Source organism: Mesoplodon mirus (genome assembly GCF_964341445.2).
Source record: "Mesoplodon mirus genome assembly, chromosome: 10".
Lineage (NCBI taxonomy): Eukaryota > Metazoa > Chordata > Mammalia > Artiodactyla > Ziphiidae > Mesoplodon > Mesoplodon mirus.
Window position 1 is genome coordinate 26005354 of NC_138986.1, and position 16747 is coordinate 26022100.

Here is a 16747-nt window from a genome sequence, read left to right on the forward strand (position 1 = left end):
AAAAAGAGGTGACAGATGAAACAAACGTGGCAAGATGTTTCTGTTGAAACTGGATGATGGGTATATGGGGGTTCATGATATTTTTACCTGTTTTCTTGTATGTTACAATTTTCCACAGTAAGTTTAGAAATATTATAAATATTTCTATCTCCCGGGCAGCTTTAAAAAAAAAAAAAAGAGAGAGAGATTCCAGGAGCTGCACAGTCCTTCGGCATCAATCTTCTATAGGTACACTTGTATTGGGTGGAAGAATGGGCCATTTATGATTTCCCAGGACACTGGTGCCGCCAGTCCTCATGGCCATCACAGTCATAGGTCGCCTCTTCTAAGATCTGACCCAGAGGTCTTATACTCCTTCCTCCCCTCTGACTTCTTTCCTTCCTGTCTCTCTCTGCTGCTCCCCCTTGTCTTTTCTCTCTGTACTTCAGTAAGGCTGAGGGCAGGAAACTTCAGAGGAGCACAGGGAACAGGCACTGGCACGTCTTTCCTACTCCCCTCTGGGCCTCCATGTCTTCCCTGTTAAACCAGATGCCTTACCCTTAACAGTAAGTTCTCTTAATACCTATGGGTGAGAGATGTACCCCCTGCCCAGGTGTTCCTTGAAATAAAGTTGTTTGGGAAGTGTGGTCTTAGTATTGGGGCCTTTTTCTTTCATCATGCGTAAACAGAAAACATCAAAATTTGTTCTTAAATAATTTACTTTTTAATCTTGACTTCTGTGAAAAGTTACATTTAAATTTAGGAAAACTTGAAGAAAGCCAATAGAGAGTCAACAGTTTTCTATGAGAGACAACTAGATGTGCAAATTTCAAATGTTTTCTATAATAAGTATAAATAATCCCATTTATTCACATTAAGAATGAAAATATTGATACACAAAATATTAAAATAGCAACTTTAAAAGAACTAAATGAAAACCCTGAAGTTTATGTGAAATCTTTAGAAAGACATTATAAAGAGATCTGTCAAGGAAAAAGGCTTATGGTATCTCAAGGGGAAAACACATCACAGAGGACAAGTAAAGACCATGGAGAATTAGTTATAGATTGCCCAAATTTTCAGGTTCTAAGTCCAGACCCCCTCCCCGCAAAAATAGCAGCCTTTACCTCTGGGGACAATGTGTTTCCCTTCCTTTTTTTTTTCTAGAACAAGTATGAGAGTAACACAAAACACACGGAGAAACTGCAGGCCAAGGACAGAAAGAAATTTCCTCGTACTCATGGTTACAAGGTTGTGCTGTCCCAATGCTAAGGTGGCCACGAGGTCACTGCCCTGCACCCCAGCACACAGCATTAACACAGCAAACAAAACCATCACCAAAGGCTCCACATTTCCCCGTGACCTTCTCCAATCTCATCCCTGCTCCTTCCCAATCGTCCCTCTAAGGAGGTAGGATACGCAGAAGCATCTCTACACTGTGGAGAAGGGTTTCTCATCGGAGGGCTGGGAAGTGGCTCTGGCCAAAGTTTCACGAGGAAGCATGAGAGTTTAATGAATTTATTTTCGATGCAACTTATTCTTTCCAAAATGTGTGGAAAAGGTCGACTCCCTTACTGTGGTCAGGAGTTTGCTGTGTCTATAACATGACCGAAAGCCAGTATGTTATCTCAAGAAGACAGTATAGCAATTTCTGCAGACCAGAAGAAACAGCTTCACTTAAATAACCTTAAAGTTTGCAATAAAATAAATAAAGTGATTACACAGACACAAGAGTCTGCTGGTGGAGTTCAGGCGGGCTGTGTCCACGAGTCGTGCTAGCCCCTACAACAACCAGAAAATAGGTTATTATTATCAGTCAGTCTTCTTACTTAAACTTCTAGGGCAGCAGCGCAACGTAACAAACAAAATTCCCTCATGTGTAACATAAGGGGCCATTATATGTGTATCCAGGTATATGCTCACCTCAGTTCAAGTTAAGCTTTAGAAGTAAAGACAGTGATCACCAAAAGAGTTACACATCTGCCCACTGAGAATATTCTGGGTCTTACAAGGTGCATATCGTAAAGAGCAGCTGGTGTGCGTTTCACCGTGGACTTGTTCAGTCTCAGCAGCCTCAGCATCACAGTCCGTGGACGGTTCGGCTTCTGCCACGTCCGTGGGAAAGGAACGGGGCAGGGAGGGTGAAACCGTGAACGAGCGGCACTCTGAGGCTGCCCGTTACCCCTGAGCTTCCCGAGCTTCCGGCAGAGGGCCTGTGGGCCTCAGCTCCGCATCTCCGAGAAATGCTTTTGGAGGGCCGGGGCACTGGCTCCGACTTTCCCAGCCCGCCTGACCTGCGTCTTTCCCCTTTTCTCTGAGGATGAGGCGGCGGTCCTGGCACGCGCTCTGAGTCCATGAGGTTCCTGGCCGCCGCTTGGAAGGAGAGGAGGTGGAGCTCTGGGCTGAAGCTCCCACCGCCCGCGGCCAGTCACACGCTTCGCTCAGATTCCAGGCCGGTGACCGAGAGCTTCTTCCCTGCCCTGCTCAGAGACACCCTGGCCCCCCATGCGGGGCCGGACCCTTGGGTGGCAGCGGGGCGCTGGGAGCACAGCACCACGTGGGCTAAGGCTCCAGGCCCCTCCGGGCCGGGGCTGGCCCCCTGGGTCCGGTTAGCCGTACATCTGCTTGAACTGAAAGCACTCGTTGCAGTAGCCGTTGCACTTGGCGTTGCCGAAGTGTTCACAGGCGGGCGCCCGGCAGCGCTGCGTGGGGGGCTCCTCAGGGACGGGCTCGGGCCGCCGGGCGCCGGCGGCCACGCGCTGGCCGAGGTGCTGGCACTCCATGCACAGCTCCTGGTTGCAGCAGGCCAGCACGTTCCTGCAGGTGGCCCGCGTGCACTTGGACCAGGAGGTGCTCTGGGTGGCTCGGGGCAAGTCTCTGTGCTGGCTCGCCCTCTGGGTGGAGAGAGCAGAGAGAACCACTGTCACATTCATTGTTCAGGGACCACACGGTGCCATCTCATCTGACGGTGTGGGTTCTACAAAGGGCTGGGGTGTGGTGAAGGCACCTGCCTGACCAAGCGGACAGGAGGCGGTCTATGGACGGGAGCCTCCAAGGACCTTTCCTCCCCATCCCACGAAAACAGACCTGGCCCCAGGGAGGCCCGGTGGAACCACCAACCCTAACACGGAGGCCGGCAAAGGCTGGCCCGGCTCGCTTCCCTCTGGATTAATGCTAAGGTGCCCTCATTTAGACAGATTCCCTACCACCCTCCAACCAGTAGGAGAGGCATCTATCCATGAATGTTTGCTTTTCTTATATGCCAGTAAGTGGAGGCACCCGGGATGTTCTGCCTTTTCCTTCTATCTCATAATAAGAGGATTACTTAAGAAAGTCTGCACTTCTGCTACAAATCCAAGAAGTCTCTGATCGCCATTTGGCTTTTCGGAGGCTTTAACAGGTTTTATTCCACGGCTGGTTTTATTTGCTTCTTAAAATGAATCTAAAGTAAGCTTAAGCCATGAAAATCAATAGGAACTGCTGCGCTTCCAGCCCTGGGGGCCAGGCTGACTTTTCCCCTGGTTTTTCCCTGGAACTCAGCAGGGAGGACAGCCTGCTTATCACTCCGGTGAGGAGGCCGGGCCCACAGGAGAGGGGGAAGTCCCTCAAGATGTCTCACCAGCTGCTCTTCAGTCCTTTTCGCTTCGTGAAATCTCTGATTCTGAGCTTCGATGAAACACTTCTGACAGTATCCTTCAAACACACTGCTTCCGAGGGCACCGCATTCCCTGCCCAGGCAGGGGACAGTGTTCTGGAACCTGGAGGCCGTGGGGCTGGCTTTCCCTGAGGCAGGGACAAAATCTACAACAGAGCAGAGGCTCATCAGTAACACGTACGGTTCACCAAGCGGACGGATGCTGACATCCGAGAAACAGGCAGGTTCCTAACACAGATTAGACCAGCTGCGCTCTACCTACGAGCGCAACCTTTCAGAAACCTAGCAGAATAACCAACAGAAATAATACTGTAATAAAAACATCTTTGACTTTACAGATCTCTCCCTTTGGAACATGCCGCACTGGTCGGTCGCAGTAACAGAACAAGCAGAGACATTAAGTGCCCGTCCTTCTTTCAAATCTGAGATGTCAAAAACCACAAATGGGCTCTTAGGACGTCAGGGAAGGCCGCTCTCTTTCCAGCTACCACTCAACGGGTTTTGAATTTTCTCTAGTACGCCAGAGTTTCAAAAGAAGTCTCGTCTAAATTCTGCGTTACAAACACTACACCACGTGACCTTATAAAAACAAATTCTCTGAACTCTACCCACAGGGCTCTTGTGGGGTTTGGAACTTGCTGTTCTGGGCTTTTGCTTCCAGGTGTGCCGGCAGAGCCACTGTGACTGTCCCCCCCACGCAAGGCACACTCAGTGCCACAGCCCCTTCTTGAAGGGGCTCCCTTCTTGAACTTCAGGGGCAAACTGCCTTCTACGTGGGGTTTTCAAACAGGGCTGAAACCCATCCTCTCACTCACGTTTATTTTCTCTGTACTCGATGAAACACAGCGTGCAAAAGCCTTTGTTCTCTGGAGTCCCAAAGTACATGCAGCCCGCTTTCCTGCACTTCTTCGTCCCCGTCCTGTCCCCTGGAGTCCGTGCGGCCGGGGAGCGGCGGCCAGAGGGAGCCTCGGGCCCGGCTCCGCGGCAGGCGTGCGGGGAGAGGCTCTGTGCGAGCTGTGAGGGGTCAGACTTGGAGCGCTGGTGGCAGGAGAGGGGGCTGCTCGAGCTGAGGTTCGGGGCGGGCTCGGCTGTAGTCCTTTTAAAGCAAGCACTGCAGATCCCATTAAACGTCCTGGTGACGTCCTGGAGGCAGGCTCGGCACTTGCCGGGGTCGAGATGCTGCGCGGGGTCCGAGGGGTGGCCCGCGGGAAGCTGCCGGGCGTTGTGGCATCGCTCGCAGAAGCCATTGTGCTGCACGTTGAGGGTGAAAGGGCAGCCGGGGCTCCTGCACTTCATGGCCGTGGTCTCGCTGAACAGGAAGAGGCTGGGTGCTGTCGGAGGGGCTGAGTGGGGACCCCCGGAGGGCTCCTCGGGGCTCCAGGCCTCCCCCCGGGAGGCCCCGAGCACCAGGCGGGGCAGCGCCTCAGGGCCCGGCTTGGAGTTGGGCTTTGGGGCTTTGGTGTGTTTCTTCTGCCGCCTCTCCGAGCACTCGTGGCACAGAGGCTGGGTGTTCACGGACATGAAGAAAGGGCAGTTGGGCGTTTCGCATTTGATGTCCATGAGAGAAAGCTGGGGGACGGAAGGTTCCAGAGGATTCTGGGGGTGCGTCTCTCTCCGCCCCTGCTCATTGTTTTCCTGCCACTTCTTGTACTCGTGCTGGACAAGTTCAAAGTAATCATCTACCAGGTTTATTTCTTTGGGTAAGTTAGCTTCATCCAACCTAAAGACCAAAAGGAAAAACATGAGACTACACACCTACACACACACACACACACACACACACATACAACTTCACACCACTAGATCACAGAGCAAACTTTTAAAATGTGGACTGTGGTAATAACTTCATAACCGTTCACTGAAATGCAGCCTGTGATGAAGACTTTGCACCTCTAACGTAACACAGTCCAATACTGTTGAGAAGACGTCATTATTTCGAGAATCAGTCTTATTTAAATAATTTTGGTCCACCCCAAATTATAGATAATTCTGAAGAAAGGGCTACTCAGGGGCTGCTTCTATACTTAATTACCCTCTTCCTCTTTGAAAAAGTCACTTTTACTTTCTAACTTCTCAGAGATCAAATTTCTAGTGAAACGTTATTCAGGGTATTCATTTGGGATGAGCTTACTTTATAGTACAAACTACCTTGTAACGTGTTCTGTATTTTTCTTTATTAATTTATTTTATTAATTTTAAACGTGCACCTGGCCTCTACTAGCGGTAACTGCCATGAGCAGTAACTAAGAGGCGGACACACCATCAGGCGTTACATACTGACTTCTGACTCTGTAATTTGTTCATCTCCACTTTGAGAAACCGATTCTCTTAGGTCTTCTCGGTCTTGTGCATTTCAAGTTCTAGGAAATGGGCATCTCTTTATCATCAAGCCAGTGTTTACAATTTTGATACCTGTACAACCTGCACTCTGGGTCTCTCCTCCCGACCCCACGTGGCCAAGTCACGTGCCTGCCACATAAACACATTCTACAGCTCAGTCTGTGTCTGGTGTGTCTGCCTTCCCCAGAAGCCAGGAGAATGAGTGTTTTGTTTCTAAGAATTTTCGCTTGCTAGTCTAGCACTAGGGTAATTAAAAAAAACAACAACCCATCCTTGATGTGAATGCACTTTTTAAAGCCACAGCGCTGACGCTCAGCATCCAGATATGCAGAAAAATCATTTTGGATAAATTACTTGTTCCCACGTGAAACCCAAGTTAGTGCTACCTGAAGTGATTGTCTCTGACTCACACACAAGCCCCTAAACTTGTTTCACGCTGGAGGAAACCAGCTTCAAATAACTTTACTGTTGGTCTTTGGGGTAGCAGCAGCTTAGAGATGACAAAGGATAGAGCGAAAACCAAACTGCTTACTTTGCAGCGTTAATTAAATGGGTGGTGCCATGGTCCCAGCCTTGAACAGGAATTTCTATCACCATCAAGTATTCTTTCAGGAGCTTTTCCTTCATCTCATTTTCAGGATCTGTCAAAAAGTGAACTTTTAAGTCTTCGAATCTTCCTCTCTCTCTGTTAACAAGTGGAACAGCTCGGATTTCTGAGGGAAAAAAACAACACATCAGCAAAATATGATTCTACTAAATGAGATTATGTGTGAGGCCATATATAGAACGACTACATTTTGAAAATGCAGAAAGGATACAATTACAGAGTGGAAAAGTATTATCTAGTCACAAAATCAAATGGGGAAACAAACTGTGCTCAACTCTAATAAAAAACACATGGTTGGGACTTCCCTGGTGGTGCAGTGGATGAAAATCCGCCTGCCAGTGCAGGGCACACGGGTTCGAGCCCTGGTCCGGGAAGATCCCACATGCCGCAGAGCAACTAAGCCCGTGCGCCACAACTACTGAGCTTGCGCTCTAGAGCCCGGGAGCCACAACTACTGAGCCCATGCACCTAGAAGCCACCGCAATGAGAAGCCCGTGCACCGCAACGAAGACCCAATGCAGCCAAAAATAAATAAAATTTAGAAAAACCAAAAAACCCTCACATGGTTTCCAGGACGCCCACAGCATATTAAGCAGCCTGGAGGCAGTAGATCTTATTGGTCAAAGCCCACACTCGGAACCAGACCGACCTGGGTTCGAGTCCTGACTGTGCTACCATCCATCTCTGTGACATCAGGTAAGTTATTTAACTGCTCTGAGCTTCAAGTGCCTCATCTGTACTGTAAGGCTATCGCATCCACAGGGATGCCGTGAAGATGAAATGAAATAAAATAATGTACCTGAGCATCTGTAAAGTGCCTCATTAGTTCCTCATTAAGCTATTACAACCATAGCTAACCTGCCAGACATTTACCTGCCCCATGCCAGGCCCTGTATTACGGGCTAATTAACAAATGGTAGCAGTAATAGACATCATCTCCTACTTGCCACTAACATGCTGAAAGGGCTTCCCAAACTGTAGACAAAAAGTTGGGGGCGCATTACGATGACTGCTATTGCATCACTGTTGCTAAGCAACTGACAGAACGCTGTATTTAAATAAAACTAATATACTTAAATGAGACTTTCCATAAGGAGCAAAAGAGCAAACCCTGATGTTCAGGAGGAACGGGGTGTACCAGTATCTACCAGCAAGTACAAATGTGAATAGATGCTCAGTTTTCTCACCAGGTCCACTGTCCTTCATGGTCACCAGGGGTACAAAGTGTTGGCTGTCGTAGCCGAGAATGATGGGGTATCTGTAGCATTCCTGGGCAGGCCAATGGAGAGGCAAGTAAATTCCGCCCACCTTCAAAGGAGCGAAATTGGAACCCGATTCCAAACTTCTCAGCATTTTGTCTGTTTAAGGAAAGAGAAAGAAAAGATAAGGCCCTCCGTGGCTTTCATCAGATTCCATTTAACTATGGTCTCCTGTAACTTTGGTAGCATGGGTTTTCCTAAGAGGTAAAGCACTAAAGCTGAAAAGCACTTAAATACGGATAAGCCCTCAGCAGGCATCTCACCTGAAATGACAATGATCGGCCTTCTGAGGATGTTGCAAAGGACAAATATGTGTATTTCTTCCAGTGAATTATACTGAAGTCCACTGCGGGCCACTGGTATGTCCGTGGATGCCATTTTGACAAGGTTGTCCCATTCATCAGTCCAATTCTAAGGGGACAGAAAAGAAATCATTGCATGTACTCTGCACTAAAAAACAATTCTGGCTTCACTCTATAATTTATCACTTGTATCACTCAGCTTACTTTTACCCTTTCTTGAAATTATCACTTAAACGATCACCCTTTTGTCCCCACTTTGGTTTTCTTCCCTTACTTTTTTCCACTACAAGGTAAACTCAAAAGTAGGGGAGGATGGGGACAGCACCTGCTTTCAAAAAAATCCCTGATGAGGCATAATGTCAACGCTCCTTATCCAAATGTGCACAAAAATCCCAAACTTGTGACTGAAAATGGGGAGGCACCCGTCTGAATTTGATTGGCTGGCTCAGTAAAGCATGAGAAGGGCAATCAAACTGAAAAACAACTAAAACGCCACAGGGAAGCCCAAGACCAGAAAGATCATTCTAAGATGACTCCCCAGCTGGGAAGCAGTGACAAGAGCCTCAGGTCCATCCCACAGGAGGTTTCTGGTGTTTTCCATTGACTCTGCTTTGCCAAGTTTACGTGACCCGGCAAATCACATGCTCCTTGAGAGCAGGGACTGGCCGAAGGCATTGTTTTGCCACCATGGAGCTCTGTCAATAGATGCTTGATGAGGAAACACAACATACCCGGGTATCGTAGCAAAGCCCCGTTTCCACGAATTCCTGAGACTTAAGAGACTCCAGCTGCCAGCGGAATTTAAAGTTGCGGGTGTCCGTCTCCTTGAGGGTGCTGAAGAGCGCCTTCCTCAGGACCAAGTCTGTGTCCTGAACACCCCACATGTACTGGGAAGCAGCGTGCATGAGGCAGTTTCCGTCACCTGAGGACAGAAGGGAAGGAAATTCAAGCAAATCTACATCTAAGGCCTAGCAGGGGTTCACAGAGTAAACTAGCCTTACAGCTACCGTGCGGGGACCCCCAATAGCGCTTGTGAGAAACGCCAGTGGTTTAATGTCTTAGGCGAAGGGCCAACTGGTAACATTTCACAAGGTGATGACAGCTTTAACGAAAAAAAAATATATCATTCTTTTAACTCTGATTTTTAATGAATGATAGATACTAATAGAGCCAAGGAACCAGAGACTGAGAGTCAGGAGCCCTTGGTTCCAGCCTGGCTCTGCCCTAACTAGCTTAGGTGACCTTGGGGGGAAATTCCTTAACCTCTGAGTATTTTTCCTCTTTGGAAATGAGGACATTGGGTTATGATCTCTGAAGTCCACTCCTTGCTAACATGCCTTGATTTTCTGGCTAAGACGCTGGCACTATTGCTCTCTGACTCTGAGAGAGAACCCCCAGGGTAACATGCTCAAACCAGGAAGCTGGTCTGGCTCCATTTACTAGACAGGGATGGCCTGGCCATGACTCAGCGGTACATGACTTGACCATCCCACCACAGCCTTTGGGGCCTGGGAGCTTCCTCTCCTGGTCTGTAAAGTGGGATTGAGAAGACTGAATTACCTACTGCCTGCCCACCCCCCCCCCAGAAATGCCTTGTGTGAACCCGCCTGTTAGCAATTAGAGTCCTTTCTCAGAGTTAAAGAGGGCCTGGATGTCTACATTTGAAAATAATTCAGTGTTTAGGGCTGGCACTTGAGGAATTTTGAGCCTTTTGAGAAAAAGATAGGTCTAATTTTATTCTATCACTTTGTTACTTTTATAGGTTAAAATCCACAATTCATGAGACTGCATTGCTTTTTGAACTCCAAAGAATAAACATTTTGGAGGTCTGTTTAATATTTAAAAAGTTAACTCTTTAGTCTCTTTTGGGAAGTGCATAATTGTTTTTATAAAGAGAAGTTCAATCGTGTTCTTACATTGTTCTATGGGGCAATAAAGCTATTTGAAATTTTATCAAATCTTAATTACAGTCAACTGTAAACAACAACAACAAAAAAAAACCCTCAAAAATGTATCCGCAGCCAGTATCCGTTCAATTTACACACTTAGAAAAAACAGCTAAATAAACATTCAAACAAATGAACCAAAAAGATCGCTCAAGGCTTGTGTCTTGGCAGAAATGTAGCAACAACTGCATTCTGTTGAAATTTCCCCTTTGCAAAATCTAGAGCAAAGATAAGGCTTTTTTTCTTCTTGTGCTTACTTTCAGTTCTTTATTGAGATGCACCAGCATAAAATTCCCTAAGTAACATCTGGAATTCCCCAGCGCTAAGTTATTTGACTAGCAATTGAGCAACAGCTATTGTACTTTTTGTTCTGGTGTGTAGACATTTAAAGTGCAAAGTGCACTCTGGACTTTCCAAGTGGGTGTGGTCAGGGTGAGCTGGAATAGGGCTACTCATTATACAAGTGAAATCGCTGCAGCCAATAGACGTTGGAATTTTTCACATGAAGTTTCAATTTTATGCCACCTACTCCCTTCCTCATTCACCACAGTCTCATATCCTCAAATGCAAACTTGTGAATCACCCCCTCCCCAAACAGATCATTGACTTTGTAGAGCCCTCCTATAGGGGGAAGGCTTTAAAAAAAAAGTGCTAATAAAAATCAGAGAGGAAAAGTCATTTGTTTCCTTCCTTCACCTAAATATCTTTTCTTCCTTTTCCAGAATTTTAAGGAATTTTTTTTGCAAGTGGTGAAATAAAAGGATCCTGAGCCTAAAAATCCTTACTTCTCAGAAAATGATATCAGAATGCACTTGCTTTTGTAGTTTTGTTTGTAGCATGAATCCTTGATTTAAATGACCTATCTTTGCAAAACAAGTATTTACTTTTTATATTCCATTTTTTCTCTTAAGGAACCAGAGCAAGTTAACCCTAAAATCTCAGTTCAGTTCATGATAATACGTTTTTTCTCTTTCTACCACATTTCTAATTTGGCAGAATCTGTTCTTTCCAACTCTCCCACCTCTTTTTGTAACCAAATGGGAGAGAGTTAAAACCACAAACTGTCAGGACCATAAACCCCTTGATGACGACTTCACATAATTACCTACTTCTAAGCATCACTTGACTTAATGCCAAGAACAACATAAACACTACATAGCCCCAGTTTTCTTTCTATGTTTCTAAGAATCTGTGCTTCAAAAATAAGAGCAAGACGCTGAGGTGACACTAACTCCCAGAACCAAAGGAAAAAAACATGTCCCTCAATCGTGCCAAGTTACCCAAGTCAAAAATGGCCAATGTGAATGTACCAATTTATTTAAGTTGATGTCCTTATCATCTCACTGTCAACAAGGATGTACTAATTTTGCCCTTCGACGTATTATTTTGATCGGGATGGTTTAGGATTGTCACTGATCTAAGGACAGGAGACTTCTGAGAAAAAGGCCTTACTTAAGACTATAAGCAGTCTACTTGCTTCTTGTAATAATTCGCTGCATTTATAAAGTAGAATTTTGTATCTGCATGAAAAACAGTATGCTCGAATGTTTCTGTGATGTGCATACTCTTGCTCAAAGGAAGTAAATAAAAAACAAAACAGTAAAGCTTAGAACAGGAAACACCTACTAGTCATAAACGGCCGTTGGGTAGACAGTCACAGACAGCAAGAAATGCAGTACAGTACTAGGAATCCCTAAAAAAACATGCAGTAGAGGTCTAAAACCTGTGCTAAAAATCTCAAGTATCTTTCTAGTTCCTATCATGGGACTGTGGGCAACAGAACCCAGGTAAGGGAGGAGCTGACAACAGTCACTGGTTAACCCATAAAATGTCACTGATTCAAGAAGTGTAAGGCCATCATCACAAGCATTTTCTAATGACAGTGGGAAATGCTACCAGTTTTCACACAATGCTTTCCTTTTGAACTTAAAGCCTTTTGATATTTCCATTACTGGCTAGGGAAGGGTATTTCACAGATGATTAAACAGTTGCAAGAATTACATACAGAAGTCATACATACATACCATACCCATATACTTAATAGGTGCATGGTGTCTAGAAATGCATTCTTAAAGCCTCAGTGCGCTCTGCTGTCTAACATACACTAGAAAATATCCTTAATTAAAATACTCACAAAACAAGCTTGCTTTCGTTACGTGCCCCTTATAGAATCTCTATACTAAGGTACCTACGGCCTTAAGAGATTCGATCTGGACTGGTGTTATTACCTTCTAATAAGTGGCCACCCAGCCCGGTGGGAGCTACCCCAGCCCCCAGACAAAAGCATGTCTTACCATTTGTTTTCAGTGCCACAAGCTTCCTGACTTCTCGACACCAGTTGAGCTTCTTCTGGCTTTCCAGGGAGGCCTGGATGTTTCTGTCGATGAGAGCATTGTGGATGATCTCCCGAAACTGTGGACAAAACTGGCAAGTTCTGAACATTTCCAGTGTGTACCGGTGCATGGATTTAAAATGGTGAATGATTCCATTGGTAGGTTTAAAAATATCTTCTGGAGTTCTCTCTCTTATCTTCACAGCTTTCCGCATATTGCTCAGATACAAAGCCAGAGGAAGGAGTTGCTCAGCCATGGTGCTCTCCAACACCTGAAGAGAAGGGAAAGAAAACCCCATGCCGTTAGCTCGGCTTTGATATGACTCCTATATACCTGCCTGCAGGAAACCCCAGTGTTTGATCTTGTCATTACCCTAAGCGGTAGGCAAAAGATCTTAGTCACCTCTACTCTCAGGATACTAGCTGGCCCCAGAGATGAACTCACACCGGACTGTTTTAAGTTACATCACTTTTAAAGATTAGTCTAAACAAGAGAAGGAAGGCGGGCAGTGGGCAACGAGGAGGAGGGGAATAACCCATGTTTTCAGTAACATTTGTCAGGGAGCCAAGCCTGTCTGTCAGCAACAGGTATGGTGCCTCGTAACGGACTGAAAATCCCACTCCATCCTGATGCCGCTCTGAGGCAGCCACTGGATTTTAGGCGCCCTGGATGCCAGTTACAGGCACAATGAAGTCCTGACAAGTCTGGCTCCTTTCCTAACAGCACCACCGAGCAACCCTTGCTCTTAGGCAAAGTCTTGATTTACCTCTTTCAAGCACTCCCTCCCTATACTGGAAAGACAATAAATATTTTGCGAAAAATCCTGCAATTTTATGCTGCCACCTAGGCTGCTGATTGGACTTTTCTCTTTAGTCCCCCAAAGAAATATTTATAAAGCATTTACGTGTAAAATGTATTATAATATACAAAGGGTTAAACTGCATGTTTTATAACCAACACAAAAGCTTATTCCTGGCAAGGTGTTTTGTAATTTTAAGAGCAAACGGTCAGCGGTCTTTCAGAACCTCTGCACTGAACTTAACAACGTGAGAATAAAAAACAGAATAATGATAACAATAACAATAATAGAATAATAAATTCTATACTTCCAAGAGCAGATATTGGAAGTACAGAATTATGTTCTATATAATTACAGAATTAGCTGTATTACTTCAACTCAACCGTCAACCAAATTTTATTATCGTCCTCGAGGTACCAACACTCAGATGGATTTTGCACCCTGTCTTCACCCTGAAATCTGCAAGCAAAATCAACTGGTGGAAAGAAATAAAAGTCTGGAAGCAGACAAGGAAAGAAGTTTCAGCCAGAGGGACCACTCAGGACAAATGAACGAGGAGGGGGGCAAACTCCAGCATCCCCAATCCATGCCAACAGCATGGAATGATGGAATGATGTAACGTGGGATCTTCACAGAGCAGAGCTTTGCGGAGAGCCAGCTCACACTCACTGGCCCTTAGTAGGGTGCCCTGCCATCCATCCTGATTTCCAAGATGAAGACAAAGACATTTTCAGAGCACGAAGAGAGGCCCTAGGAAGTTTCACTGCATTTGTTAATCCCACTCTTGTGTCATACTCTTTACCAGGGCAAGCCTCTAGCTGAGAAAGAAGTTAAACCAATGTAAGAGGGAGAAGAAACCTAGATTACAGAGAAGCCAGTCCTGGTGGGTCTCGGCTCTCTCAAAGGCATTGATAAAATGGTCTAAATTCTCATGGCCCTCTCCAAGGAGAGAGGTGGACTAGAAGACCCTGAGGTTGCTTCTGAGGAGTCTTCTGGTGGTAGATTTAGCTCAGGATTCCTTATCTGATAGCTGGATGACGCCTGGAAGAAGTCATTCTCTGGGTCAAATGGTAATCTCTGCTTTGATGTCAGATATTCCTTGCAGGTGGATTTGGGCAAAATCATGGCAGGACCACGGGCAAAATCATGGCAGGACCACAGACACAACAAAGGGACAAACATATCACACACACTTCCCCTTGGTGGCGTGGCAAATGCCTCTTTCACGATGTCATTCATTTGTCCACCCATCACTCAACAAGCACTGCCTGACCACATACTTCTACTGCCTGACCATCAGCTTGATGCTGAGGCTAAAGATAAAGACAACCTTATTCCCCGGCTTGAAATCACATGACCACCTGAGTCTCCATCTACGGCAACTGAAGTACTGGTCCTGCTCAGGTAGGTCCCACACCATCCAGGGTCAGGGCTTTGCTGAGAAGCCCGGTCTTCCAACACCCGCCCCTTGCTAATCTCAGAACACCACTCCCGTGGTGGCAGTGCCTGCTGCTCACACAAGGAAACAGACAGGTAAGAGGAAGATTTGAAACAAGCTAGTTGTAGCCTCTTTTTTGACTCTTCTTTTATCTTCATCTTCACCTAAGATCTTTCAGCAAAGTTCTCAAACAGTGAAAGCTGGAACCATAGGCAAGACACGCAAATGTCAACATTTGATAGCCCGGTGTCACCTCACTCATAGGTTCAGCCTCGCACGGCCTGCAGAATTGCCTCCTTAAAAGAAATCAAAACCCACTGCCCAACTGCCTAGGACTTGGACTTCTCCACACTTAAGATTAAAGAATAATCTTCTCCACACTTAAGATTAAAGAATAATCTGACCTGTGATAAAGAATTTCTGAGCTATGATTGTAATGTCCTTATATGCAAAGACATACAATATTACCCATCACATTTCTTTCATGTTTGTTACCTCATTGGCTTTTTATCAACAAATATCGACTTTTTAGAAAGTACCCCTCCAAAAATTCAAAAATTGTACAAAGAATTGGAAAAATAAATAAATAAAGAAGCACTTTAGACCACCAAGACCGAAGCAGTAACTGGCTGTTTAATACTCTGGGACATTAGGGCTGTGGTCCAGAGGACCCTGAAACACTGGTTCTCTCAGAAGGCTGCCCTGAGATACTTGACCAGAGCGGCTTTCCAAGGAAAGAAGATCAGAGGCTGGGAGAACTGAAAACAAAGCGGTCTCAACAAGTTCTGAGCTCCTTCCTTACTTAATACCACGGCTTTCCTGAAAGGCCAGGTGGCAGGATGTGGGACGACCCCGACTGACAAAGACAGTCTGACTGGGGGGTAGGGGCCTGCAGATGCTCTAAACTGGAGCCTCCAAAGGCAGGCCGACCACCCACTGCTACACGCATACTTCTCTGACACTGCTTAACTCTCAGTGTCTGCAAGCCGTCCCCGGGAAGTTGAGCTGACCTGGCTCCCCGCCCCCTGGGTTTTGCTGCCCTTGAGACATGCCACACCTTCGGGCTGGTGCTACAACAATCTGGAAAGAGGCCACAGCAGTTTGCAAGGGCTACGTAGCCGTAAGCATGCAGAGCTTGATTCCAAAAAAGACAAGCCAAAGAGCAAAGCACCAATGACCACCCGCGACCAAGCGGCCCCGGGAGCGACTCTCCCCGCAGGCAGCTGCCTTTCAAGTTCTCTGCATTATCTGCAAGAAACAGCTGGCTGGATCCTTGAATCCCGGCTGTCACCCCAACATCTGGCGCGGCCCCCTCAACTCTCAGCAGTGAAGAACCTACAACGGGTACAAACGGCCAACAAACTCCCCTCTGGAACCGCTGCAAAACCAAGGCCAGGTCGACGGGGCCAGCCCGCGGGTGGCTGCCAAACTCGCACCCGCAGCCCTTGCCCGGGGGAGACGGCACAGTGACGCGGGGGTTACCTCTTCGGGACACGCGATCCTCTGCAGAAACCCCAAGTCCAGGTCAGGACAGGCGTGCGCCGTCGGCTGGGGTCACGGTCGGGGTCGGGGCCAGGTGGAGGCGGCGCCCCATGGACGCCCTGCTCTGGGTTAGTTCGCGGGCCGGGCCGGCCGGGGGTGCGTCTCTCTTCTGCCGCCGCCGCTGCCGCCGCAGTTTCCCCGGCGGCCGCTCTTGCCGCTCCGCCCCCCGCGGCCCCTAGCTCGTTGCACTTAGCCGCCGCCAAGGCTGCAGACTGCCAGTTCTCTTTTTTCCCTTTCTGTTTTACCGCCCGCGGACAGCCGGGGATTTCCACCCAGGGACTTTCCAGTCACGTGACGCGGGCCGGGCGCCCGGAGCCGGTGGTCTCCTGCCGCTAGGGGGCGCAGGAGACGCGGGAGGCCTGATGCGCTCCGCCCCGCCCCGTCCCCGCCCCGCCCCGCCTTGCCCGACGCCCGAGAAACTCCTGCGCCCCGCCCCGGGGTGTCCCCGCATGAGTCACCTGGGCATTTCGGAAGCTGGACTCAACGTCACATCCATGTGGAAATCGCAGTGATGGGAACTGGAAATGAAATAGGTTCTTTTTCTCAG

The 16747-nt window shown here is 47.2% G+C and overlaps 1 protein-coding gene across 2 annotated transcripts; it reads right to left on the minus strand.

Moving 5' to 3' along the window:
• Window positions 1-680: 680 nt before the first annotated feature.
• Window positions 681-16498, minus strand: TNFAIP3 (TNF alpha induced protein 3). 2 transcript variants are annotated; one of them, XM_082634252.1, is made up of 9 exons: window positions 16141-16498; window positions 12383-12692; window positions 8874-9064; window positions 8104-8251; window positions 7769-7939; window positions 6507-6687; window positions 4450-5354; window positions 3599-3780; window positions 681-2873 (listed from the first exon to the last, which is right to left on the minus strand). In XM_082634252.1, exons 2-9 carry the CDS (start codon window positions 12675-12677, stop codon window positions 2589-2591), a joined length of 2358 nt encoding a protein of 785 aa, XP_082490378.1. In that variant the 5' UTR covers window positions 12678-12692; window positions 16141-16498; the 3' UTR covers window positions 681-2588. The 2 variants fall into 2 exon arrangements, with proteins under 2 accessions (XP_082490378.1, XP_082490379.1); XM_082634253.1 differs by lacking the exon at window positions 16141-16498 and adding an exon at window positions 12794-13216.
• Window positions 16499-16747: the final 249 nt, after the last annotated feature.

Bases quoted from the DNA above. Each gene is read 5' to 3' on its own strand.
- TNFAIP3 (XM_082634252.1), bottom strand. From the start codon at position 12,677: ATGGCTGAGCAACTCCTTCCTCTGGCTTTGTATCTGAGCAATATGCGG. The intron at 7,940-8,103 runs GTGAGATGCCTG...TTCCTTAAACAG, and splicing joins GCCGATCATTGTCATTTCAG to ACAAAATGCTGAGAAGTTTG. The intron at 5,355-6,506 runs GTAAGCAGTTTG...TTTGGTCTTTAG, and splicing joins CATTTAATTAACGCTGCAAA to GTTGGATGAAGCTAACTTAC.